The 27,461-nt window shown below is 50.1% G+C and overlaps 1 protein-coding gene across 3 annotated transcripts in view; it reads right to left on the minus strand.

Moving 5' to 3' along the window:
* The window catches only part of TASOR2 (transcription activation suppressor family member 2), a 44,406-nt gene that overhangs the window by 3,180 nt on the left and 13,765 nt on the right, over positions 1–27,461 (minus strand). For 2 of the 3 annotated variants that reach the window (XM_054813098.1, XM_054813099.1), the window contains exons 4-21: positions 26,194–26,266; positions 24,739–24,830; positions 23,934–24,071; positions 23,683–23,807; positions 23,563–23,582; positions 23,359–23,458; positions 22,533–22,633; positions 20,806–20,909; positions 18,076–18,148; positions 17,889–17,963; positions 13,361–14,167; positions 11,853–12,083; positions 9,168–10,083; positions 7,537–8,071; positions 2,807–6,397; positions 1,861–1,986; positions 1,178–1,331; positions 468–573 (exon numbers count right to left, since the gene is read on the minus strand). In XM_054813098.1, coding sequence (XP_054669073.1) covers positions 468–573; positions 1,178–1,331; positions 1,861–1,986; positions 2,807–6,397; positions 7,537–8,071; positions 9,168–10,083; positions 11,853–12,083; positions 13,361–14,167; positions 17,889–17,963; positions 18,076–18,148; positions 20,806–20,909; positions 22,533–22,633; positions 23,359–23,458; positions 23,563–23,582; positions 23,683–23,807; positions 23,934–24,071; positions 24,739–24,830; positions 26,194–26,266 — 7,367 coding nt within the window. The remainder of the gene's footprint in view (positions 1–467; positions 574–1,177; positions 1,332–1,860; positions 1,987–2,806; positions 6,398–7,536; positions 8,072–9,167; positions 10,084–11,852; positions 12,084–13,360; positions 14,168–17,888; positions 17,964–18,075; positions 18,149–20,805; positions 20,910–22,532; positions 22,634–23,358; positions 23,459–23,562; positions 23,583–23,682; positions 23,808–23,933; positions 24,072–24,738; positions 24,831–26,193; positions 26,267–27,461) is intronic. The other variant, XM_054813100.1, reaches the window with a different exon arrangement.

Raw genomic sequence — 27,461 nt, forward strand, 5'->3', positions numbered from 1 at the left:
AGGCTGCAACGCTCACAGAGGGCATCTCTGCCAAAAAGAGGGGGGAACAGCCTTATGGAGATACAGCGGGGTGCACGAAGCAGCTGCCAGAGCTCTGCCTCATCCGGGATCACGTGCAAGACGCAACGTTTCAGGCCATCTGATCCTCTCCAGGTCCCATGTCCTGCTGCTCCATCTCATATAAGCATAAAAAGAAAAATCTATCGCAATTTACTTGCTAGCGCGCAAATGCTGACCTCCAGCAGTTCCAGACTTGAGGCACACGTCCTCTCATTGATAAGCAAAGTTCTTATTTAAACAAAAATCTTCAAATTCAGCTTGTAAAAGGCCAAATCCCAACCAGAGGCCCTGAATTTGCCCTGTGTCCCCACACTGAACGAGACACCGCGCTCCACCACGGTGGGTTCGTCCTTGCTGCCGTGATGAGGACAGCAGGGACAAGGGGGCCGCCACCACGGAGCTGTTACCTGGCCTCTTCTCTGAGCTTCTTGCTCTCCTTGTAGTGAAGGAGCCACTTCCACCTCCCGCTTCTGTTCAGCTTCTCCAGCACCTTCACTACCTCTTTCAGTTGGCCTGGGGAGAGAGCAAGAGCCAGAGGGTAACCAAGGGTGGAAAGGGTCCCTGGGCATGTCTGGCCCAACCCCTGCTCAAAGTTGGGCCACCTGAGGTTGCTCAGGGCTTTGTCTACGTGAGGTTTGAATATCTCCAAGGATGAAGATTCACAGCCTGTCTTGGTGTTTGGACACGTCTGCTGTGCAATTTTTTTCCCTCTTTATATCTAATAGGATAAGAGCAACTTGTCCCCATCACCTCTTGTCCCATCACTGCGCATTTCCAGGAGGAGTGTGGCTCCGTTTTCTCTGCCCCTTCCTACTAGGGAGCTGAAGACAGCAGCAAGGTCTCCCCTCTGCCCTTCCTTCTCCAGGCTCGACAGCCTTGTACAACCCCTGCTCCAGCCCCTGGCCACCTTGGTCACTGTACTTAGATGCTTTGGGGAGCCCTGACCAATCCAGATGGGGTCTGAGGTGTCAAAGAGAGGGAAAGAATTGTCCTCGCTAAAGCAGGAGCCAGAGGAAGCCAAGGGCAAGTTTTTGGAAGGTGTCGGCAAACCAGAGGACAAGGCTGGGAGCCGACACTGCGTGTCTGCATCCAAGTGAGAGGCCGCAGTGAGACTCACCCAGCGTTACCATTTCCAACACCTCATCGTCCGACACCACGAAGCCACCGGTATGAAACAGCTCCTGGTACGTGTGACCTGTTATATCTTCGGGGCTGTCCAGTCCGGCGAACACCACGTTCGGACAGTGCTTTAGCTTCAGCAAGCACGGGACCTGCTCAAGGCAGAGATGCTTGAAACACAGCTGCGTTTCAACAGCGTTTGCACTTCTCTGCAACTCACACCCGCTCCTGGGAGACCCGGGGGGCCCACCCCCTCCTAGGTCTGCGTCACCCCAACACTCGTGTCTCCATAGCCCAACGGCAAAGCCGTGGACAGCAATACAGGGAGTCCGAGGAGCATCAGTCTGCTGCAATATTCAGTGGAGCCCACGAGCCAAAGCCTGGCTGAACTGCTCCGTTACAGAAAATAAGCCTGGCCTGATTACTTTGAGCTGGGCTACTCCAAGTGATGTTATTCAGCAATCACAAACGGAGACAGAAGAAAAGCAGAACTGACAGGCTTCATGTTTTTTGAGATATTTGTTTTTAACAGCTCTTCATGAAGCACTGTGGAGAGAACAGTGCATCTGCAGAGACTGACAAATCTACAGCTATATATAGTGTAAAATTTAAAATCTTTAAAGTGGATCCTGATATTCAGAAATGATGCTGGTAGAAAAAAAAGACGGACTCGGGCCTTACGTTGTGGATGTGTGAGAAAATGTCCTCATTCCTGATGACGACAAGCAACCTGTCAGCGTCTGAGTGCTTTGCTTCGCAGAAGCTCAGAGGTTCGATCTCCATGCAGCCGTCTTTCTTCAGCAAGGTCTGAAACAGAAATTGTGTGAGAAGGTTTGTATGGAGAATATCTTCACAGCAGTGGTGCCATGCTCCCGGCACACACATTCCTGGGGACAAGGAGAGAGGAACGAGACTGCCACCCCAACCAGGCACCCCGGTGTCAAGGGCAGCCTACGGTGTCTGTCTGTCAAAGTCACTGCATGTCCAGGTTTAGAAAACGCCCTCGAGCATCTCACCGTACCATGAACCAGGCCTCCTTGCTATTTTGGAACAGCAAATCCTTCCATGCAAGCACCCTCCCCGAGTTTCCAACCCTTTAAAGAGAGATCAAGCAAAAGCCATCTTGGGGGGGTTGAGTTTGGGCTGCTCCTGCATCAACTCTGATCTGTTTTGGCCCGGGGAATGTTCAAGTGATAGGACAAGGAGAAATGGCCTCAAGTTGCGCCGGGGAGGTTTAGATTGGATATCAGGAAAAATTTCTTCACCAAAAGGATTGTCAAGCACTGGAACAGGCTGCCCAGGGAAGTGGTTGAGACACCATCCCTGGAGGTGTTTAAAAGCCGTGTAGATGTGGTGCTTAGGGACATGGTTTAGTGGTGGGCTGGGCAGTGCTGGGTTAACAGTTGGACTCGATGATCTTAAAGGTCTTTTCCAACCTAAATGATACTGTGATCCTAATTTCTGGTGGTGGGAACTGAGATGAAATGGCAGAGGTGGCTCCTGGCTCAAGGGAACCAAATGTCACTTATGCTGGGTTGACCAACCTTGCCCTGTGCCTGCTGCTGCTGCCCTCAGCTGTCACCCCAGGGCCACCCGTCCCCGTCCATGTTGGCAGGACCATCATTACCTTCACTCTTGCAAAGAAAGGGTCCTCGCCTGTCACCACCAAGTGGAACATGCCAGCGTGGCCACAGGCCTCCTCGGCCACGCTGTGCAGGCAGAAACGCAGCGTGCTGCATAGGTCTGCAATCATCTCCTCGATGCCGGCCATCTTCCCGGGGAGGGACGCGCACGTCCACTCGCTCACGGCCTCCCCGTGCGCCGGGTCTGGCCCTCTGCCTTTGCTCTCCGCATCAGCCTGGCTCAGCATCACCCTGTTCAACTCAGCGTACTCATCAAGGATGATGGCGATGTCCCCCTGCGAGTCCTTTAGCTTATCAATGTATTTGAGCTTGCTGAGGTGGAAGGGAGCCGCAAAGCGCTGGCTCGGGGTTTGGGATCTGGGCCTGCTCCTCTCGTTGCAGAGGGTGTGCTGCCACGGGGTACACGGGTCCCCGTGCCACCTGCTTCGCTGGTGCCAGCCGAGCCCGCTCGGCCATGTGTTGGAGGGCAGGATTGTCACCTGCAAAGGGCTCCTGCTCTGCAGCGAGAGCGGGACGGGAGCTTCTTGCACAGGCAATGTCTCAGACATCGCCTGGGGAGAAAAGTCTTTTGGAAAGATGCTTTTGGAGGTAGAAAAGGGCGGTTTCCTGCTCCTTAGGATTTGTTTTAGCTTATAATGGAAACGGAGACACTCCATGTTCAAAGTGTGCTGGGTGATTTCCTCAAAACCCCTCCAAGTCCTCCTCAGTGACCGTAACAAGTGAGACTGCTGTGCACAGTGGCTGCGCCTCTTCAAAGGCTGCAAATTTCCCATTCTTTCCTGACGCTTTTTGGTGACTACGATGTTCCGGTAGTCCTTGGCGATCCCCTGGCTGTCCCTAATACTGACGTATGGTGGAATGTGCCCGCTGCTAGTTCCCCCCAGGCCAATCGGCCAGCTGAGGTCAGCCTGCGAGCAGCCCCCCTCCACACCCAGGGAGCCCCAGTCCTCGCTGCGTCCCTCCGTGTGCGCTGAGCTGGTGGAAGAGGAGTCGCAGTTAGTCCTTGTGCCTGCAGCAACCACGGATCTCGTGCTATAGGAACCCCCGGCTGTGAGCAGGGACTGTGCTGTCCCCCCAAAATACTCCTGGTCTGAGTCGCTAGAGAAAGACTCAAACAGATCTTCAAAGGTCAAGCCCATGCATCTGTCTCTGCTGGGGAGCTGCTTTGCCCTCGGAAGCACGTCCGAAATATCCTCAGTGTCACTAAGCTCCAGGCTCTCTCCAGAGATTCCCCTGCGTGCATGTAACGGCAGCATCGGGAAGGGGAGAGTGGGGATTTCTTCCTCTCCCACCTCCATGCTGGCATGGTGCAGATCAGCGAAAGCGTCGGTTCCCTCGGCCTCACGCTCGCCCTGGTTGCACGCAGACTGGGGCCCACACAGCGGCAGGAGCAACTCCCCTGCTGAAAAAGATACAGGATTGGCAAGAGGGATGCTGCTTCCTCCTTCCAAATCCTTGGGCAGGATAGGTTCCTTCTCGTGGCTCCCTACCGCATCCACTGCTTGGTCCCTGGGGCTGGCACACCCGGGGCAGGTGCCCACGCAGCAGGACCATGGGGCAGCATCTGGAGCCAGACTCGTGCCAGGAGAAAGCATCTTGGGGTGCACACCAAGGACTGAGTCCGGCTCAGCGCTGTGCAGACCTGCCTTGCGACCATGCGGAGGAGAAGGAGGCATCGATCCCGGGTCACCTGGCACAAGCACGTCCACGGGGGAGCTCTCTGCATAGCACAGACCCGTGTCTTTTTTCACCTCTTCTGCACATCTGGGCTTTAAGGAACCATCTGGGCTTTCGGTAGCCACACTCACCTCTGCGGCACCCACTTGCTCGCAGGACTTCCCGTGTTGGCACAGGACTGGGTCCCGCTCGCTTTGCTCTAACAAATGGTGGTGGGGGTCTGCATCTCCACCACAGGGGAGAGGGATCTGCTGGGGGGGAGAAGCAGGAGCTGAGCCTCTGTGGGCAGGCGGGGACAGGCTGTTTGAGGAGCTCTGCTGCTGCCTGGGGTGCTCCTTCATGGCAGACACCCCATCTCTCACTGAGGAGGAGGGCTCTGAGTCCAGCAGGTCATGAAGAGAGGTCTCTGGCTCCTGTAGTGGGTCAGTCACCGTCCCTGTGTTCGTTTCATCGCTCTTGGGGGACTTCTCTGCACCGAGGCACACATCATCACTCTCCCCGGCTTCAGAGTCACCTGCTAAGGCCGTACAGATGAAGGCAAAGCCCTGGCTATCACCCGCTCCCAAGGATTCATCCAGCACATCTGTCTGGTTGGCAGAAGGGCTGCTACGCTGTTCATCCACCAAAACCTTGTTCCCTTCTTGATTTGATTCGCCAGTGCTCAGCAAAGTGAGGTCAGCATAGATGTTGCCTCCACACCTTTGGGAAAGGCAGCTGCTCCCTCCCAGGTCGCTCTGTGATGGAGATTGGATGCTTGCCATGGCCTCCTGGTCCTCTGGAGCAGCCCCAGGATCTGTTGCTCTATCAAGAGATGTCAGGCAGACAGAGCTGGAGTCAGGGGACAAGGTTAGTGACAGTCCCTGGCCGCACAGTGACTCCAGGCCAGCTCTGCCAGCAGCTTTGCTCCGAGCAGGCGCCCACGTTTCTGCAGAGGGCGCACGATCCTTGTCTTTCCTCTCCAAGCCGTCCCCAAGTGTCTCTCTGGCAGGTCCCATGTAGCCTGCAACGCTGGCTGGCTGTGCCCTGCAGACAAGGCTTGGATCAGACGGTAACGGCAGCATCAACCTGCTGTCACGGGGCAACCCCACATCGGCTGTACTGTCTGTATGTGCCAAACCAACACCGTTCATCTCTGCATCTGGGGGAAGCAAAGCCTCCCGGGGCTCTTGCAGCATGTCCAGGCTCAGTACCTTCTCACCAGGAAGCCCTGGAGGGCCAGTCCCAGTCCCATCTGACAACACCAGCATTGATCTGCCTGGGCAGGGGGATGCTAAAGCAGTGGGGCTGGGCACAGGGCCCTCTCCAGGAATGCCGAAGTCCTTTGGACATGCTGAATTCACTGGCTTCTGCTTGCTGCGTTCATGCTCCATGTTGGCATCACCGCTTTCAGAAAATGCTAAATTAACAGGCCTCAGGACTGTGCTTTCATATTCAGAATCCTCCTTCTCTTTTTTTTCCTCCTTCACCTCTTCCTCCTCTTTTTCTGAATGTCTGTAGGGGTCTTGTGATTCCCTCCCTTCCCCACTGGCTCCATCAGCCTTTGCGCTTTTGGGACTCACTTCTAAGAGCATCGAATCACAGGCACGTTGCCATCTGTCTCTGGTGGCCCAGCTGCCATCCTCAAGCTCTGTACAGTGCTCAGCGTCTCCCATGCTCTCCCTGTCCTTGGGAGGACCGGGGCCGCTCCCTGACCCTGCTGCCCACCCGCTCTCTTGCTGCTCTCCACGTCCATGCAGCGCACTCAGTGCATCACTCCAGGGAGCTGTGCTGGAATTCAGGGCTTGGCTGCATAGGTTGTCCCTGCTCAGCGCAGCTGGGGGCTTGCCGGCATCACCGAGCTCATCGGAAGGGCTGGGGACGATCGTAGGGTCTGGCAATCCCTCCTTAGGTGGCTCCTCCTGAAACAACACAATTCAGAGGTTAAATTTCAAAGGAGGCAAACGCAGGAGCTGAGACACTCGTGCGGGTGAACATGGATATTTTAAATGCTCAAACTTTGTGAGTACAACCATCCCAACAGCTACTCGGGAGATTAGTTTGAGCTTGTCTCTAAAATAACTCCACATTTTCTCCCAAAACACTTCTGCCCGCTTCACACCACTAAACCCAGGTGGTAAAAACCATTGGGATATTTTTTCCTTCGTGCAAAACAGCTGCAGCCCTATGGCAGCTGCCCGTTTGTTCAGAGATAAGTTTTAAAGGAATTATTTTAGTTCAAGAATTCAGGCTTGAAAAACGTCGGCAGACATCCATGCTTTATATTTACCCAAGTACCTCCACTCCTGACCATCTGCAGACTGTAGACACTGTAAAAAAAAATTTAAAAAACCCTACCCCAGAATGGAATATTAACTAACTTCACCAGACGGGCGAGGGAAATTTTGCAAAGCACTGCACTGCCATCTCTAGCGGGGAAACCTCTGAGCCAGCAAACCTCAGCTCTCCCAAACCAGCGGAGGAAAGGCTGTGCCGTGTCCCCTGACACGTCTGGGCTGTTGTGACCATGGGCAGGCAAATCCAGTTGCCCATAGGAGACAGGCAAGCTTTTGAGTTCTTGTCTGGGGAGTTTGTGGTTCCTCTCCTCCCTCAGTTAAGCGCAGGACTGAGACCTTGTCTGAGCTCACACAGCTTGCAGCTGAAACCATGAACAGAGGCCAAGCGCGACACTTTAATTGCTCTAGTTCTTTGGGATTCCTCCCCCTTGGAAAGCATCCATGTTGAGGCCCTGCTCCCTTGGACACTGATAGATACGGCTCGTGCCACAGCCCAGAGATGCCAGCTCAGTCCAAGAGAACATCCAAACCCAGACAGAGGCCTGAAAGCTTCTTTTTTATCGTGACTCTGAGCATGTCTGTGTGGCAGTCACTTGGGGCAGCTAAATACTGGGGGACATTTCCCTGTGCTGCTCTAGGGACCCCCACTACCTGGCTCTAAGAGAGCCCACGAGCATGTCTGCTCCACTCCTCTCAGAAGACCCTACTCCTGTAAGTGCAAAATGCATCGTGTCCCCTGTATTGCCTAAACCCCAAGCTCTTACCGCAGGGATGGTCGAGACGTCACGCACACGCTCATCAGGAACGACTGCTGGCTGCCTGTCCTTCACAGCCAGGCTCTCATCAGCATGTTCAGTGAGGGAAAGGCTCTCGGGACAGCTTGTGGAGGAAGGCTCCTCCTCCTCACAGGGCAGCTCCCCTGAAGAAGACGATACCGTACTATCGACAACACCAGGAGTGCCATCAGCATCCGTCTGAGAGTCGGCAGGGTTCTCCTCTGGGCGGAAAGGTCCCCGGCAATGTGTGCTGCGATCCAGAGAGCTGCTGGGAGTCTGGTCAGGGTCTGACCTAGAATCTGCAGGGCACGTCTCCAACCCAAAAAAGTCCTCACCATCATCACTCAGCTCAAGAAAGTCCCCGGTGCTGTTTATTGAGACGTACTTCTCGGGGTTGCTGTGCTCCACCACCTTCCTCGTGCTGCTCAGGAGTTTGCTGGGTTTGCTGTAGAAGAGAGCCACCCACATATGAAGTATAGGCTTCATCTCTTCCACGTCGTCGGGCAGATCAGGGTCCCAGGGCCTGGAAGAAAAAGCAAACACAGCCTGAAACATCTTCATCCTCCCTCTGGTTGACTAGCACAAGGTAACTGGGTTCTCCCACAGGGCTAAGGCCCAATGCAGGAGAGCTGCAAATGCCCAGCCGCTCTCACAGATCACTTGATGGAGTTTCCAGCTTGTTGAAAAAAAAGAGAAACTCACAGCTGCAAAGGAGGACTTCTGTTCATGGCTTTAGGTACCAATTCTAGCTGCAGAACCATGGGAATCATGGAATCATGGAATGGTTTGGGTTGGAAGGGACCTTTTGAGGTCATCTAATCCAAAACCCCCCTGCCATGGGCAGGGACACCCTCCACTAGCCCAGGTTGCCCAAAGCCCCATCCAACCTGGCCTTGAACACTGCCAGGGAGCCAGGGGCAGCCACAGCTTCTCTGGGCAACCTGTGCCAGGGCCTCACCACCCTCATAAAACACTTCTTCCTTATGTCCAATCTAAACCTGCCCTCTTTCAGTTTAAAACTGTTGCCCCAGTCCTGTCACTACAGGCCCTGGTAGAAGTCTTTCTCTGTCTTTCCTATAAGCCCCCTTCATATATCAAAAGGCCAGAATAAGGTCTCCCCGGAGCCTTCTCTTCCCCAGGCTGAACAACCCCAACTCTCTCAGCCTGTCTCCACAGCAGAGGTGCTCCAGCCCTCGCATCATTTTTGTGGCCTCCTCTGGACTCGCTCCAACAGCTCCATGTCCTTCTCGTCCTGGGGACCCCAGAGCTGGACGCAGCACTGCAGGGGGGTCTCAGCAGAGGGGAGCAGAGGGGCAGAATCCCCTCCCTCGACCTGCTGGTCACGCTGCTGTTGATGCAGCCCCAGACACGGTTGGCTTTCTGGGCTGCAAGTGGACATTGCCGGGTCACATCCAATTATTACCCACCAGTATCCCCAAGTCCTTCTCTGCAGGGAAGACACACCAGCTTTAACACAGCAAAACTGGGCATCTGAGAATGGGGAAAAAGGCAATTATCATGCAAAGCAAAGCAAAAATAGCAAAGAACATCCCTTCCAAAAGCGCTCCAGACGTCCAGCAAGAGGCGTCCCCGGCAGATGGCCTTCCAGACTGACTTACCCGTGCAGGGCGCGGATGACAGTTTTCTCCAGGGCATCGTTGGTGTACCTGCTGTCCAAATTGAAGAGATACTCTGCTTCCCAATGGCACGTCACCTTCACGGACTCGCCGCAGATGTTCACTGTGTGGGACTTGGTGAAGTCATCCTTCAGCCTGGGGGAGAGCAGGCTGCTCCTGCGTCTCGTCACAGCCTCGAAGGGCCGCTGGTGGTGGGTGCTGTACTGCTGGTGACGGAAAGGCAGGACTTTCCCAACCAGGGGTCCTGCTCGGGCGTTCCTGGTCCCGTTTCTGGAGGGTGCTGGTCCAGGGTAGGGGGCACCTCTGGGATACATGTGTTTCTTTGAGTGCTCAGGCATCTGCGAGGCATATGAGTGCTCAGCAGAAATGAAGGAGTGCTTGTTCACCTCGGCAGCTTCTTGAGTCTCTCTCAGAGGCAACGCATGGGGTTTTGCAGGGCTAGGGCTCACACTGTTCTTCTTGCTGAAAATCCCAGGGCTTTTCTCCCTGGGAATAGAGGCCAAGTCATTTAAGTCTATTTTTTCAGCAGGAGGAAGCTTCTGGTTCGGCAATGCTTTGCTAGGAGAGGTGGCTCCCCTTGCAAGCTTGTCTACCCTGTGGTATTCATGGTCAGAAGCAACACGTAAGGATTTATGCTTGTGATAATTCTGCTGCTCCTTTGCAGAGTCACTGGAGGGGCTGCAGGTATACCCGCTGTCCCTGGGTATAAACGAAGGAATACAAGATCCCAGAGCCAGATCAGCCAGCAAGTTCAGGGCGTGGGACTCGTAGTCGTTCCCCTTCAGATCTAAACTGAGATCAGCAACCCCGCCTGGGTACATCTCACTCGTTTGGCTATCCGCTCCGTGGCATTGGGAAGAAACTTCGCTCGGGAGGACAGAGAATGGCTCCTTCCACTCTGCGTGAGAAAAACAAAGTCAGAGAATAAACGAAGGCCACGGAACTCTGCCTCAAGAAAGGGTTCAGAGCAGGCTTTCCGTTTGGCAGGAAAAAAATGTCTCTCCAACATGGAATATGTACACTTAAAAAAACCCCACCTCCATGATCATGCTACAAAACCACCTCTATGGCTGCTACAAAAGGATCCAGAGGTGGGATCCAAGCACCATCAGGAAGGGGGTTTATTCTCAGAAATAAAAGGCACAGGATCCAGAGCGAACAAAATTTCTCTTGGCCTCCATGCACAGGGTAATTTGTCCACTTAAATACAACCTGAGATATTTTAAGTGTTCTCTTAATCTTTTTTTTTCTTTATATTTTCTTCTATTTTGAGTATTTGCAACTTTCTCAGACAAACCCTGTGCTATGCTTTCAATAATCCAGCTACCAAAAAATCCGACTCTAAAACGCAGAGAAAAACCACCCTGCCCTCACGCTTCCCACTGCACACCCTCTCAAGAGCATAACCTGCCCCTGAGCTGTACTTCAGAGCACACACAGAAACCTGGCGCCTCCCAAAGGCAGTCAGAGCCCAGCAAATTAGGTGTTCATTTAGTCTGCAGCGTTAAAAATGCCCCTCACCATGGCTCGAGGCCCACGTTCGTAAAAACAGTATGAAGTCATTAAATGAGGTTAATGCCTTCTACTGAAAACCAGCACAAAAATCTCTCTTCAAGTAAAACCTTATTAAATTACATCTGTGCTAAAGTCCTATGTGTTACATTTAATTTCCTTGGGAATGGCATAGTAAGACATATAAATTGAGTATTTCTTACTTCTAAACACTCTTATTTTGCATTTTTGGCAGATCTTGGCATTCAGCAGGACCCATCTGACACCCTGCCTGTGTGACAGCACTGGCCAGATCGGCTCCAGGAACCCCCACGTGACAGAGGTGATGAGGGGCGGCGTTTGATACACACACGCTGATGAAAAGTGCCACGTTTCAGGAACACGTGGCAATAAAAGCCCAAGAAGAATGGATAAACTGAGCCGAGGTGGCTAAAGCAGTCTCCAAAGCCTCCACCTCCCCCAGGAAGAGGAAAAAGAAAGACCAGAGAAAGATCCCAAAAAGGATATCAATGCACGAGTGTGAGAAAACACGACAAATTAACAGAAAATGACTCTTCTGTTCCATCATTTATTTTGGCAGCGTAATACTCGTTCTCAGTTTAACAGCAGACTCTCAGCCAGCACCTGCAGACGCTACACTCGGGGCTGTCCATGCTGCCTCTTAAACCTGCTGCAGTCTGTCTGCGAAGGCTGCGACAATTTTAAAACGATCGGATTTACAACGTAACAGACTAAATATCTAGGCAGACGCTGGCTATGAGCAGAGGTTATAACTGTCTGTCCATGAGCTGCCTCAACACAGTTTCAGAGCTCAGCAGTTAAAAATTAGGCTTTTTAAACTATCCCAGCAGTTTGCCAAGGATGCAAACCGAGGGCTTAGGAAAGGACTCAGAAGAGACCCTGTGTGGTTTGGACATCCTGTAACGGCGATTTTCACAATCGCCTTTATATTTCACACTATGAGTGCGTAACTGGGAGCCTGCAGGCTGTGGGGCAGCAGTACCCAGATCCCAACCCAGACCCTTGGCGCTAAATGTTGTGAGGCCCTTTGGCTGCTGCTGAACGTGCTGTACTACCATCTGGTTGTGACCTGACCGTGCTGTTTGATGGCTCAGCTTTTAAAGGAAAGATTTCCACAGGGAACAGCGCCCTTACCACTTTCTGCTTGCTTTTTGGCTTGAGGTTTCGATGGGCTGGTACCCACACTTTTTAGCATTTTCACTGGTTTCGTGACGGTCTCAGCAACAGGAACCTTTTCCACGTCTGTGTTCTTCAGTGTCTTTGGTCTCTTTGTTTCCAAGCCAGGATCATCGGGAGCCGAGGTTTCCTTCCAAACGGGTTCAGACTGTGTTTTATGTACAAATTCTGCAGACAGGACCTCCGCACCTGGGACAAGGAAAAGGGAGGGTGTTTATTTTGGTTTGAGACATATTCAGATTAAAAAGGAGTAATTGCAAAATATCAGGTTAGGGGAAGTGGAAGGACTGCTCTAGAAGTGATTAGCAGCAGCAGAGTAGTCTTCAAAGACTTGATTTATGCATCTGATCTTACAAATGAGTTTGTTACTGATGTGAGTGATCAGTAAGCAGTTGTTAAAAATTAAGCATCACTTCTTAAGCTCATTAAAAGCCTGCTTTCCTGACCTAGAATAGCTGTTCTTTGCGGATAAGTCACTCCAATGCCTGCCTGGCACACTTGCACCCTGAGGGTACTTATTTACCTCTCCAAGAAGCACACAAGAACCTCTCCCAGATCTATCAGCAATGCCACCCAGGCCCAAGGTAACGTGCCCCAGAACAGAGCTCTATGGACTGTGAATCAGAGCTGACTTCAGCCCGCAGCAGGCAGACGCCGTGCCACCCCCCTGTGCTGCACGACAGCCCATTTCCACAGTCGCTGCCGCTACCTGTGATGCACATAAATGACAGGGGAGGTTGCCAAGTATGACACTCCCTTTGCAGGCAGGTGGATCCTTTGGATGTTTTCAGCCATGTTTCATCACCAAGGCTGCGATCCATCTCAATCCACTTTGAGTATCTCTACAAATCAGGTGGAGGCTCAGGCTGGCTCAAAACGACAGGCTTAGCCTATCCTCGGCAGCGAGACAGGAGCCTTCAGAGGGCAATTTATGCCATTGAGACACCTCGCATGAGCAGCTCAGGCCAGATACCAGCTTTCAGCAGAGTAAGTTGGGTGGGATCAATCTCACGCTTCTAGTTTCCTCAAGGAAAGTTGGCACTTGGAGAGATACAACGTGACACGTAGGGTGGCTGGTTATCTACGCAGCCTGTAATGACCGTGGCTTTGGCAATTGCTCCTTGCCTGAGCCACCGACAGCCCGTGGACAAAGGATGCAATAACCGTGACCTGGCTGATTTCCGTGTGCAGTCACCTGTAAGCAGAGGAAGGCAACAGCATGGACCACTCCACCGGGCTTCGGGCACCTTCAGTGAAATTCCCTGTCATAGCCTTGGGCTCTTTCCCAAGTTGAACAAGAGACTGTGGAGACATTGCCACAGACCTATTTGGAAGCTCTCAGGAGGTGTCTGCTTGCTCTGGGCACCCAGGACGGTGGGGGACATGGCTCCTAGTGAACCCTGAGCATCCCAGCTGGATACCTCGGAGAAGCAGGAGGAAGTCAGTCCCATTCATATAGCACTTACCTCTTTTCCTTCTGTGTGGAAACTGCAAATTGGCTAATTTAAGCATGGGCTCATTGGAATTGGCTGTGAGCCCTTGTTTTTTAGGAAAAGAGAAAGCGATGTTGATTTTCTTCTTCTTGGTTGCTTTCCTGCTGCTGTCGCCCATAGGATGCATTTGCATCTTGAGGGGTGACCATTTCTTCCTGGTGCTGGTCACAACAGCTCGGCTGGATTTCCTCCTGCTCTGCTGCGCCCACAGCTTGCTGGTTGAGTTGACATCTTTTTTGGACCCTTCACCACTCTGGTCCAGCCCCACTGCAGGCTTTGGGTTTTCACTTTTGACTTTTATTTCCACTGCTGTGTTGGGAGGAATAGGGTCCGGTGGCACAGCTGACAAGAAATTCACTTTACAATCCGCCTCTGAATCGCAGCAAAGAGACTGAACAGCACCAGTCAAACATCCTAACGCAGCCGACATTTCCAGAGTATAGCTGCTGGGATCAGAGAAATAACGCTGCAGCTGGGAGAAGGACTGCTCTGAACGGTTTTGAAAGGGATGAATACATTTATCCTCGACGGGTGAGAGGAGAGAAGAAGAAAGGGGAACTTCGCTGTTTTGGCCAGAAGTGGGCTGTGTATTTTGATCAAGCTTTGTGTATTCCTGGAAGTGCTGTTTGATACGTACGCTGGTACTGACTGTGTCCCCCCATGAAGAACTGGTGGCTTTCTGTAAGGCATAGCGAAGTCCAGGCAAAACTGAGGCTATTTTTAATGAGATGTCACTATCGTCACTATCTTCCCTTTCACCTTTTGGATCATGCTTTTCAACTGCAAAAGGAAAAGAATAGAATTTTATTTGGACTAAAAAAGGATTAAATTCCCCAAATCACCTCACTTTTCCATGCTAAGAGAACGTGAAAGCTATGAAAAAGCCCCAGAAGCCAACCTAAAGAAAGTTAGCTCCAGGGGTGATGTCCTGTTTTGATGGATGCTCGTAACTGCTGAAGGTAAAAAATAATTGCATGTGGCAGTCAAAAGTGGATTCAACTAAGATGAAAGACTGCTGTTCTATCAGCTAGTCCCATTCTGCAGGAAATTACAGGGTGAGATCGCACACATAGTGCTCTAAGTCCTTTCACTTCAGCAATTCTCGCGACATCCAACATTTAGGACAGTCAGAGCTCTGAAAATACATGGGTTTTGTTGGGTTTTTTTAAAACTTGTTTAAATTTAGGGTTGCCCATGCAGGGTGTTTAGACTAGCACCATTTACAGATCACCTGTGTTGTTTATGTCCCTGTTCAGATGCAATTTCCAGCAGCTCCATCTCTACCTGCTCAGCGTGAGTGGACGCACTTCATGCGAGGACACCACGTTAGCGCTCTGGAGTGGGATGGGGAACACAGACTTCCCCAAGCGGATCTGGGGACCGTATAAATAAATAACATGAACCCCTGGGTGATTTTTTAAAGCTGGAGGACTGATCCTACTGAAAATAGTTGGTGTTTCTCATTTTAGCAAGACCAACACCCTACCACATACAGCGCATAGCATCATAAAGGTTTAGCTCCTGATAGGGATCAAAATGAACGAGTCCCAAAGCTCGAGGGTGCCTGCCCTCACAGATGTCACCGTGGAGTAGGCTTTGCTTGGCATAGTAGCGTCCTCTCAGTGTCTGGAAACTCCTGGAGAGCTGGTGTGATATGCAGACCCTGTCGGTACAGCTCCGTTTCCGCACAAGCCGGACTTATCTGGCTTCACCTGCTGCAACCCAGCAGTCTGATGTTGGCACTTTGCACCCACAGGCTTGGCCCATCTGTGTGTTATGATCCAACTCCGATGTTTCTTTTGGCTGCAGGGCCAGGGTAAGAACCCCAGCACCCTTCTCCATCACATCTCTTCCCAGCAAGGCAAAGGCATTTCCCTTCCCCTCCCAGACGCGTGATTTTCTTCGCCTATTGGCCCTGCTGCTGCCTTGCACTGGCAATGCCGGTCCTTCCTACCGAAAAACCCAGGCGTCCCCATGGGCAGGCTCCCAGCTGCCTGCCTTCACTGCTGGCTCAGGAACGCTGCGGCGCGTCTGCACAGCGGGCTTGTTACGCCAGCCCTACATTCCTCCCGACGGCTGTCTGGACAGGAAGGGAACAGCTTCAGAGGCCGCTTGTTTCAAAACGGGAAACATTATTCATGCAAGTCTGAGCTGAGTGACTTCAAATGTGTCCCGTCCTTCACCTTCCTTTTCTCTTTGCATCTCCCCTGCACTTCTGCCATCTTCAATGACTGTCCCTTTTCAACCCTAAATCCTTGCACAGTTCTGCTTATCTTCATAGAAAGGAGAAGGCCTAAAGGAAAACGGGTTTATAATGCCAGTGAAAAGAGGTGTCAAACCCAGGGGACAGTCAGGACTGGCTAGGGTAATTCCGCTCACGTAGGCAGAACGGGACAGCACGTGCAGGAGTCCTGCTGGCACCAGAGGGAAAACATCTGGAAGCCATCAACGTCCAGATCATGACACGTAACAATGTGGAGTGTTTGCTCAATGTTATCCTCTCCCTCTGCCTCTTCACTTTGCCACCAGCTGCTCTCTGGCTGCCCAGGCCTTGCCTCCTCCTACCAACCGGCTGCGTGCACCATCGACGCTCTGGGATGCTCCTTACACCTGGTGCCCTCTCCTGTCTCCACCACCACCTTCCATCTTCGAGATAAATACCTCCTTGCCCTGTTCTCTCCCCCAGCATACAGTGCTCGCAGTCAGCCTTTCAGGAATAGATCCCTCTGCTGCGGAGGGTATTTTCTGCCTGTTGCGGGGCTGGTCAGCAAGATCTCAATATCTGGGTGGCCAGTTCCCACCTCCAGTCTGCTCTCCAGGCATTCTTCCCCTTCACCTCACCCAACCTCAGGCCCTTGCTTCAGGCATCACAGCAACAACCTGATTCCAGGTTTGACCTGGCACTTTGGATCTTCAGTCTGCCTCAGAAGGAGCCTGCCTCTCTCCTATGCCTAGAAAAGAAATTAGAAAAGTTGCCATGCTAACACAGCCACCAGCAGCACCTCCTTAAATTTAGGCTGACTGAATTCAACCATCAAAGACATTTGCACCCCACATTACCAAGTCACCGTCACGACTTACAAGCCCACTTCGTACGCAGATCCTGAAGGAGAAAGTTTATAGTTGGAGGTTAAACACTGAAAAAGACAAAGCAATCCATGCTCAGATGTGCCACTGGGTCCTGTCAGCTCTTCTATTTTATCTTCTGGGGAGGGGACATGGGTATATGCTGTGCGGCTCTGTCGGCAATGCTAGCCATCACTCGCAGAGGCGGACTGAAATACCAGTGTGCGCTGGCATAAACAGTCTCCTGGCTCGTCCCTGGGATGACTCAACAAAAAGCAAGCCAGAAGTTACGCAGAGCAAAAAGCCCCTGTTTATATGTTGCTCGGCGATCTGCAAAGCTAGAAGCGTTAGTGGTGGAGCAGATGCAGCGAGAGGTGTGTGGATGAAGCTGTCCAGGGGAGGCAGAGCAGTAACTTTATGTCCACAAGAGGAAATTGTAGTGTGAATGTTTCCACATAGACAATGCAGTATAAAGCCAACAGATAGAAAGAAAATTTGAGGCAAATGCAACAGATGTTGAAGCTCGTTCTTATTTCAAGATCTGCAGATTCAAACTGTGCAATCTTTATTTTCTCTTATTTAATGCCTCTGTGTTTGTTCTGCATGAAAAGCAGCGCGTTTTGGGGCTGCACACAGCCTGGATTCACCTCCCAGGTCCCAGAACTGTGACTCACCTTGATGGCAGCAGAGCACCGTGGCTCTGCCCAACACCATCTCCCTGCCTCCCTCTCTCACCGTCACACACCCTGACCGGTCGTCATGGCCTCGCTGCTGACATTTACGGATCCCACAGCAGAGAAGTCAAACAATACAGCTGAGCGTCCAAACCCTCGCTGCTCTTTAGGGAGCAATGCCCCTTCTGCACCTCTCCTCTCCCTCCCCACGCCAGCAGTGACCTTTCACGGAGCTCATTTCACTTGTTATCTCAGCAGAAAACAATTCATTTATTTTTTAGGGCAGGTTCTTTTCCTGCTGGTTTAGCAAATCACATCAGCTCCGTGCAGGGTCCAGCGAGTGCCATGTGTTGTTCTGCCCCCTGAGCACAGCTCCAGCGCACCTTTAGGGATGTGAGCCAGGCTCTGCAGGAGTCAGACTCCCACGTGCACGCATAAGATAGTTGAGGGAGCAGATGCTGCTGAAAATCGACTGAGAGGGAGAAAAAGTAATTATTTTTCACTCCCATCATCTTCCTGCAAAGGGGCAAGGATGCGCAGTGCATGGGCAAGGCAGGGAACCTGGTTTAGATCAGCTTAAAATGCAGCATAGCTAGACTTGAGACTTTTGTCTCCTCTTTTAACACCCCTTGTGCTAAAGCTGTAGGTGGTTCTGAGCAGAGAAATCAGATCTTCATGAGGAATGTGTCTTTGAGGACCCTCTGGTGAGGATCCCATACCCGAACCACAGTGTCTAAAGCCAGCAAAGAGAATCTCCCTACCTCGGGGGCACACCAACCGGGATGAGGTGAACAGAAACAGGGCCAGGAGGCTGACGGGCTCCTTGGGGTCAAACCCTATGAAAGAAAGCAACAGGTTTTGTTGAGACTGCGGGTGCCCACCCTCTGCCTCTAAACCAGAGCAGGATGTTTAAGCACAGATATTGATTTCTAAGTAGCCGTGTCTTACCATCATCTTGCGCCAAGGCAGAGGACGTGAGGAGGATAAGGACTCCTTGATCTTCTAAATATTTGATGATTGCCTATAACAAACAAAGTTAGAGTAACCACTCCCTTTCCTCCTTAGCACACTTTATAGCACCCAGCATGACTGTCAACAAGCCCTGATTGCCAGTGAAGGTGTGGCAACACCACCAGTTCATTCCCAGCCGAGGACACTGTTCAGGTCCATGTCCCTTGATCAACTGGGACCTCTAACCCAAAGCATTCCATTTATGTTATTATTCAGCTCTCAAATTCCTCCCATCTGTGACTTAAAAATTAAATATGCTTAGCCAAACCGACTGCAACTAATGAACAAGTTTAATAATTTTAGTCAAGTTCGAAAGTTCCTGGGCATCTCAGCCAGGAACTGCTCACGGAAACCCAAGGGGAAGGTTCTCCCAGCAGGGAAAGCAAAGCTGGACACCAGCATCTGACAAAATACAATCAATGGTTCCAGCCACAAGCCTGACCGAAGTTCAGGTCATGCAGCTTGCGTATTAGCAGTATCAGTATCAATGATTACGTGAAAAAAAATTTGCTGAGTCTAAGCAACACCTAGAGACTCTATCTCAGAGCTGGATGACCACATGTCTAAAAAGATATGTACACTTATTGAGGCTTTTCTTGTGTTTGGGTGTTGGTTGATGCCTCATTGCAGAGCTTGGCTTGGACTGCCCTTCCCTCTGTGGGGACACCTATTTGGATCTTTCTTCTACGCAGACAAATCTTTTCAGGAAACTTACAGGAACTGAATAACCCTAGGGCTTCTAATGCTCTGAGAAACTTTGCTGATCCCATTCAATATGTTCAGACATAACAGAGGATTGGACTAACGCCCGCAGCCTCATTTCTCCAGGACAACAGAACAACTTTGGAAACCCTGAACAATTTCAGTGTAATATTCACTATTCAGAACAGTAGCTCCTTACTTTGGTTGTCTCAAGCCAGCAGAGGAGAAGGGATAAGAACCAGCATCTCTGCTGCACAAATCCAGCTCAATCAAATAACTGTGGTTTCTCACTGACAGGACGATTTTCAAGCAGATGAGGAGGAAAGTTAAGCCATAAGGCAACAGCCACCTGACACGGAGCTGAGACATCACCCAGAGAGAGCAGCTGGCTTCAGGCAACCCCACTTAGCCCCAACCACCCTTTCATTTTCACTCAGGCACTGCACAAGAAGGGTTCCAAGGAGGCTGAGGGCATTTTTCATTTGCACTTTTGGGAGCTGCCAGCAAAGCAGATTCACCCATGCGCCATTCAACAACATGCTAAGGGGAAGGAAGAAGCACACCCAAAATGGGCCGTTTCCTCACTGAAATAGGGGAGATATTTTAATCCAGTTTGACAGATATATGGGGGCGAGGAAGCTTTCAGGAAACGAGGCTCCTGCTGGTTTTCAATACCAAACTGCTCATGGCCACATCTCAACTATCTCATCTTCCCTGACTGCTCTAGTCATATATATTAAAATATCTTTTATTGATGAGAACAAGACAAGAAAAAAAGGAATAGCATAGATAAGCTTATGTTCCTTCAGATGTTGGGAACCTCAAGACGAGCCACAGCATGGACAGATCTGAGGTCCAGCTGTTGCTGCACAGTTCAGGATTCCCTGCATGTGAAGGGACATTGTCTTTACTATCCCCTTTTTATCTTCTCATGTAACTACCAATAAAAGATAGTTTAATCAACACTTTGGGGAGTCTGAGTGCTTTTCTTACAGGGATCCACAACAAATACTTCCTCTGGTATGTTCCATGTGGGAAGCTGCACGTCGGTGGGCAGCTCTTCAGCAGTGCCGCACAGCAACAGCAATTCCTGGCAGTTCATGGGCTGCTGCCAACTTATAGTGAGAGGAAGATGTGACCAGCCAGCTGTGAGTTTGCAGCTGTGAATTTACAACCCCAAATCTACAGGAAGCATCAGATGTGAGAGAGCAACCAGCAGCAACAAAGCCAAACCCAACCCAACCACAAATCCCAGCAGAGACGCAGGTGCTGCGCTCCACAGGGGTGAGGTTTATCCCTTGTGAGTCACAAGGAGGCGTGACAATCACATTGGGAACAAAAAGACCACACTGTGCTTGAAAAAAAGCCTTATCAGATAATAGATCACAAGGCAAATTCAGAAACTCTTCAGAGCTCCTGGAAGCCCAGGAGGTCTCGGCAGTATGACTGTGAGTATCTAGCTGAGTGGGGGCTATTTTTCAGCCACACAGGACAAAGGCAGGCATGCGACAGCTTATGTCTTTTGCTTAGTAATTATCATTTTGGCATTGGGGGACGTTGTTTCTGCTTTCTTACTATATAAGATCCCCTTGGAGTCCTTGTTCACCATGCTGTTTGCAATGCAAGGGCGAAAAATCATTAATAAAGACAATAAAATAATCTCATCTGGCATAAACATAGCTAAAGAAGAAGTTTGCCTGGTATAATACGTTCTGCTCAGCAGGGCATGTTCACCCTAGACATCAAATCTACGTCAAATCATAGTGGGTAATCTTCAGTTAAAAGTTTATATACAGAAAGACTAAACTATGTTTGAAAATAACCAAGCAGGAAAATAATAATTCAAGCAGGGAAATTAATTCTATTTTGCATTAGTTCAGAATCTGTTTAATGTCACCAAAAGTTTCAATAGAGAATTTAAAAGGCAACTTTCCTCCCAGAATAACAATGTTCTAAAATACTTACCAAGTCCTTTTCCTTTAGATTTTTTACTAACTGATCCATTTTGTATTGATCCTTGTTTGATATTTCTACTTCATACAGACTGAAGTAAACACCCTGAAAGCAGACTGCAGACAAAAGAGAGAGAATTTGATGTTGAAATAGTGCCTCTTGCGTGAATTCTGAACAAACAAGTGCTCCTGTAGCAGGAAGATGGGTGTGCAATTGATGGAAGCACAGGGTTTAAAAAAAAAAAACAACCCAAAACTTATCAAGATTTCCTGAAGTGGTACATGGATTCACGTCGCAGTGAGTTTCCTCTTCAACCCATGGTTCACAGGAGATGTTTCCTATTTAATCTCTGCAGCTAACAAAAGCAATTTAAGCAATGCTGTGTGCTTCCACAGAGACGGGGAGCCTTTCGAGGGAAATACCTCATTCTAACATGCCATACTCTGCTACGGAGCATCCTTATTTTGCACTCTGATCCCCAAGGGAGTTTAACAAAGACAAGATAAGATCTCGGACCCGCCTCACCCCCTGAATTTCACAGCAAAATTCTTCTGTTTGGTATTTCCTCCCTTTCATCAGGTGACCGTAAGACTGTGGCTCCACAGCACCTTCAGCAGGTGGTGTTGTGGCCTCCCCAACTTCTCCAGCCTCCTCCTCTGCCCATCTGCACCGTGAGCTGAATGCTAACCCCCAAAACAGGCTGGCTGTCAGCCAGTCCTGATCAGTGCCCCAACCTGGCTCAGCTGAGCTGATACACGGATGGGAGAGAACGCTGCAGCAGCCCACACTTATTCTGGTGTAAGATGACATGGAAAAGCACCTGAGCACCTGGAGCTTCTGCAAATCACATTCAGAGCTCTCCACGTGCAACTTGTGGTATCCATGCCAGTAACTGCGTGTCTGCTGCAATGCACACTCACTCACAGCCATCGGGAGCTCAACACCTTGGGGCTGAGAGCTGCCAGGCTCGTCAAAACTCCAACCCAAAAATCAATCAGCAGTATGAACCCCAAAGTGTAATTAGACAGGTCCCCAGCCTGCACTGACCAGGACAGAGAGGTTGACTATAGCCAAGCAGGGTCTCTTAGCATCACTAAGGGGACGGTAGAGCCTTTCTCTCCCTTCCCCAAATCTGTGCTTATATTTGCTGATTGCTGAGCATTCCCTGCCTCTCCCCAAGCTTTCTGGAATCCTCTCCTCTCTCATGCTGCCATTCACTGTCAGTCCTCTTGAAGTGACAAGTAGGTTACCCGTGAGCCAAAGCTACTGCAGGCAGCCACATCTTTTGGCTTCAGCTGGCAGCTTCCCCCATCCGCCCAGATGCAGGAGACCCTGGGGCAGACCCCAAGAGCTGGAGTGTCCCTCACTGCGTACGGAGATCACGTAAAAAGGAGAAAGTTTGTCTCCCTGCATTTTCTCTCAGTTGCACCACATCTGGCACCTTGCAGGATGGGAGCCCAGGTCTCAAAACAGCGTGTCCCAGTCTGTCCTGTCCCAGCAACGGGCTGATTAAAGGATTGCTTTGGGAAGAGGATTATATCACACCAGGGCACCATGTGAAGCGTGGACAGGAAAACATCCCCGTGCTGCCTTGGCATTTTTCCTCGCTTATCTGCAATCAGCCACCCTTCAAGACAGGACCCAGTGCTATGTGGACCTGAGCTCTGACCCCCCGCAGCAATTCCTATGGCACAGCACAAGCATACGTTACTCATCATGCCAGCGGGTTTTGCACTCACCTTCATTCTCAATGTAATTTCTTTTCCCAAATGCAGCTTCTGGTAGCTTTTTCTTCAAGTCAGACAAACCCATGACATGGTTAATGTCCAGGTTGGGAGGCCTGCGGGGATAAAGCAGCAGACGGTGAGATCACAAGCATAAAAAGCTCTCAGGATTAAGCACAGCCAAGAGTCCCGGTTGCCCTGTCACTGTGAAACCAGAGAAAGCAGCTCTGGAGAAGGCTGGAGAAGGTGCACCTTGCTTAGCGATTTGCTGATTTGAGGATCCTGTTTGTAAACAGCTCGAAACAGTGATACTGGTGGCTGTGTTACGGGCTGTCCCTGGCTTCTTCAAAATGCTGCCTGCTGGTTGGCTTCTGACTATTGAAGATTTTAAGTATCTCTTTTTTTTGAATGCCAGTTACCTCAATACTGTATTTGCTGTCGTGCCAATCTGTAAACACAACTGGCTGATTGTACATGTGCCATCAGGAAGCTCACTTCTCACAAGGAGAAAAATCCCAAGCAGGAATAATTGATTTGGAATAAACATCCCAAAGCAGTTAACAAAAAGACAGGACAAAATAGAGCTGTTTCTAGCTGCTGGATGTCCTCATCCAGCTGTTGCTGTGACACTGCACCACTGGCTGCCCAACACCACTTTCCTGACACTGATGATTGTCCCAACAATGCAGGTGGTAAGTTGGTTCAGCTGCAAGAAGATGCTGATCAATGAAAGGATGAGGCAGGAAAGACGAAACTGCCTTTTGCTGGAACACAGACACTCAAAGGCGTAATGTTTCACACTCCCCAAATTACACAGAAAAAAGAAAAAGGGATAACTTACAGTTGGGCTGGAATCGTGGAGCTGTATGGGGTCCTCAGGGCGATGTTGCACAAAAGCTGGCCCCGGATGGACAGCTGCCCCCTCCACGAACAGTACAACGCTACAGGCAAAAGGGAGAATGGCTCAGAGAAAGCAGGAGAGAAGACAAGGGCAAACAGAGAAAGGTACATTTAATAAACAAAAACAACCACCAGATGCTCCTACCTTTGTGATTAAGCTCAGGTCTAGAGAAAAGGGAGAAAAAGAGGTATATTTAGCAATGGGAAAAGGAAAAACAGCCCACAAAAGCAACCAGGTATTTTGGAACAACAGCAAGTTGCTTACAGGCTCTCTATAGCTAAGACAGGCATCTCCTTCGGCTCCCTGTACTGGCAGGCGATGACTATGTACGGGCAGATCTGCCTGGGCCGCTCAGCAGTGCTACCGTTGGACACTTCATACACGTAATACTGGGGTGAGAAGGGAAACAATGAAAAAACAAGGTGAGGAATGAGCCAGCACCTGGGCCAGCCCTTTGTTCGTTCCCCTGCAGCCTGCAAGTGAGCTGTCTGCAGAGTCCCATTGCAAAGCTATACCTGGCTCTGCTCGAAGGCCTGGCAGTGGCTCGTCTTTGATGGTATGTTGTTTCTGCTCACAGCGACATGGCAGTCATAGCCGGGAGATGGGCAGGTATAGCTGGTTGTGTAATTCTCAGATACCACCTTGACCTTCCCCTGTGCCAGAAAATTTACAAAAAAAATAAATAAATACACATAATTGTTTGCAGAAACTTATTTTAAAAGACCTCTGAATCCTCCTCTTCCCCAAAGACAGTGTTGCTGGCAACCCCACACTCCCCACCACTGTGAGGTGGTTGTGTGTGTTTGTGTCCTTCCAAACATGAGGGTCCAACTTGGCTGAGTTTGGCATGGCAGAGAAACCTGCACTGCTCAGGAGAGGAAACGGGAGCAGTGTGGTTTTGTTACCAGCTACAGAGAGCAGGAGCCAGTGGGGAGGGGAGAAAGGGGCCACATGCCAGTCCCATGGAGGAATAGAATGGGGCTGCGATCTGAGCCACCTTAGGGCTCCCCTCTCCAATTCCCAAAATGCATGAGAGTCCAGGGAAAAAGGTGACCCTATGAGGAATTTCTGATCTCAGCAGTGGACCTTGGAAGGTTCTCTGCATCCTCTGCTGTCCTGCAGGCCACCAGGCAAGCCCAGTTGGAACTCTTGCTTTCTAGCCTGACACATCCCATAGTCAAAAATCCTGACGAGCTCTCAGCAGAGCTGATTTTACACCCCACCACAGTTATGGGCACCAATGTCTCCTTAAAAACACTGCTTGCACTGTATAGCGGCTTCTGAAAACCATTCCACGTAAAAGACAGACTTGCGTTTTACCTTAATGAGCTTACAGATGACAATATAGCCTGATTTTCCATGATACCAGGGTCTCGGATGAAGACAGTCTGCATACTTGGAAATATAAACCCCTGTGAAAACAAAGCAATGCAAGATAATGTGAATCATCTGTCGAGTAAAGCTGACTGCCAAAAAAGCCCTGTAAAGAGGACCCTCCTTGCGGAAATGGGAGTCTCTGCAGAGCCAGTGATGTAAACCAGAGTAGCACTTGCTGCCGTAAAACGGGTGAAACTCTTTCTGACTCTTCTCCTTTTTTTGACTGCTGGTATGAAACAGCATTATATGTTTCAGGGTCAGCTCTAAGAAAGGAGTTAACTTGGGTTTCTCCAGGGAGAAGTAGCCCAACTAACGTCAGTTTTGCCCACACTACGTGAAAACATACCGAGCAAGGGCTTGTCTCTTACAGGGAGATCTGGTGAAGGGCTTGCAGGTCAGATTGCAAGTGGGGCAGGTACTTTGCTCAATTTGGAGTCACGCAAAGGCAACGGGGATGTTTATGTGTGGGGAACACACACTGCAAGGGCAGGAGAGCAGGCCCATGGCATGGCATAGACCCTCCCAGGCCCCTTCCTCAGCTTTTTATGGCCCTTCAGCATCCCAGATGCCAACATGAACCTTCTACCCTGCGACAAGGCCTTGTGGACTTACTGGGGGTGGGGTGGAGGGGTGTTGGCTCTTCACTCCTGCTTTATATTTGTAGGCAAGATGGGTAGAGAAGCACATGGGGGGGGAAACCGGGACTGGGCAGGGGAAGGGCTATAAAGAGATACACCATAATATTCATCTCATTCCATCAGGACTAAGATATACACCCAGAAAAATAACCAGTTCTTGCTTGGTTTTGCATTCACTGCCATTAACTTCTCAATAATTAGCTGTCTTGGCCTGCAAAGACTTGCAGGATGAGCACTGGGAGATGTTCTGCTTCTGGCAGTAGGATTTCTTTGAGTAATGTGTCCTGCACTGCACATCTTGAGGCCCCAGACCTTTGGGCAAGGAACAAGCACGTACTGCAAAGTGCTTTGACATGTCACAATCTGCTCTGGTTATTAACAGGACTGTTGGCAAAAGCTCAGCAAATGGACTCTGAAGAGCAAACCGGCGGGGAGAGCTGACAAAAAGCCACTTTGGTGACAAAGGTTGTTATTAACAAGGGAGAAAAAGCCTGAAATGGAGAGGGGAAGAGACGATAACATTCCTTGGGGAAGATCCCATCCTCATTTGGTTGAGGGGGGCAGAAGGACAACACTGCTGCTTGCTTGATCCAAACAAATGCAGTTTCCCACATAAGAAACACGGGAATTTCCATGGATTTTTGCAGTAAATAACAAGACAGTACCAGGAGTTCGTCTCGGCTTTAGCTTTTGTTTTTACAGGAGTTGATATCCTCAGAACAGCGAACAGGTCTCTTGGTCCTCTGATTGGAAATCTTACCTTTTGCTGGGTCACCAAGCGTGGAAATAGAACTGCTGTTTACACGGAGGCCTGTCTGACACACCTCTTTCGCCTTCAAAAGAAAAGACAACCTCTTTTACCATCTCTTTTCAAAGATAAGGGACACAGCTACTGAAATCTGTAGCATGACAGGTGGCAAAATACTTGCCAAAGGCAAACTTGTGCTGCAAGTCAACTGTAGATCGTTAGAGTCCCAAAACACCCACAGTATAAAGAAACCTAACCACAATGTCCACAGGAAGAACCAACAGGAAGAAAATTTGTTGTTTCAGACACTGAATACTTGTATTTATCAAGTGCTGTTACAAAAACCTCCGTGGAAGCAAAAGCTTAGAAAGATCTGGAAGAAATCCAGCATCTCCAGAAACTACTGCAAGTGCAAGGCTGAACTTCGCACTTTCTTTAATTGCATGGGTAATTTGTGGAAAAATAAACATGATGGGGCTGGCGCAAAGGACATTTCCTACTCTGTGCTCACTCCTGCATAGGCATAATTACTGCCTTGGGAGTATCTCACCGGCTTTGATTTAATCCACGTCCAAAGCAGATTCATCAAAGTGCGCAAAGACCAAATGTATATTGACTGAAGAGTGACAACAGGACCAGTTTGAACTCATTATGGGTGAGAAATAAAAGCAAACCAGTCAAACTGTACTCAGCCCCTTTATAAGCAACACTGGGCACTCATCTCACCTAACTTCTGCCTCCTAAAAGGCAAGTGTCTAGCTTAGACTAGCCAGCTAGACAACTTCTCTGAATAACGGAGAGGCAGGCACCTCCAGAGAGCGATTTAGCCTGGGAATTTTGGATACCTGCATTAAAAGAGGTTCAGCTGTCCTCTGGAGAGCTCCCTCTTTCCTAGGGACTGTACAAGCAGCTCAGTCACTTGGCACCGACTGTGCTAAATTTCAAACAGCTAAAATGAAGCGGGACAATTCCCGCTTCCAAACTGAGACCAAAAGTGGTTCATTTTGCTGTACCTCAATCCAAACTTAACAGAACCAAACTGCATTTAGGCCACTCTCATCCTGAACAAAACCATCTCTACAGTGATTTCACATGGCATCATTAAATCACGTTACAAGTGAATTCCCACTAGATTCCCTGAGCATTTTTGTGTAGACAAATTCTTTTCACAAAATCAAAAGCATCCTTGTGAAAAACGGGCAGGAATAACTTTCCCAATAGCTGTGTCAGGCGCTCTCTCCACCTAGTTGGCCAAACCAAGGGAACTTGCCCAAAACCAC

The sequence above is a fragment of the Grus americana genome, chromosome 1 (assembly GCF_028858705.1).
Source record: "Grus americana isolate bGruAme1 chromosome 1, bGruAme1.mat, whole genome shotgun sequence".
Taxonomy (NCBI): domain Eukaryota; kingdom Metazoa; phylum Chordata; class Aves; order Gruiformes; family Gruidae; genus Grus; species Grus americana.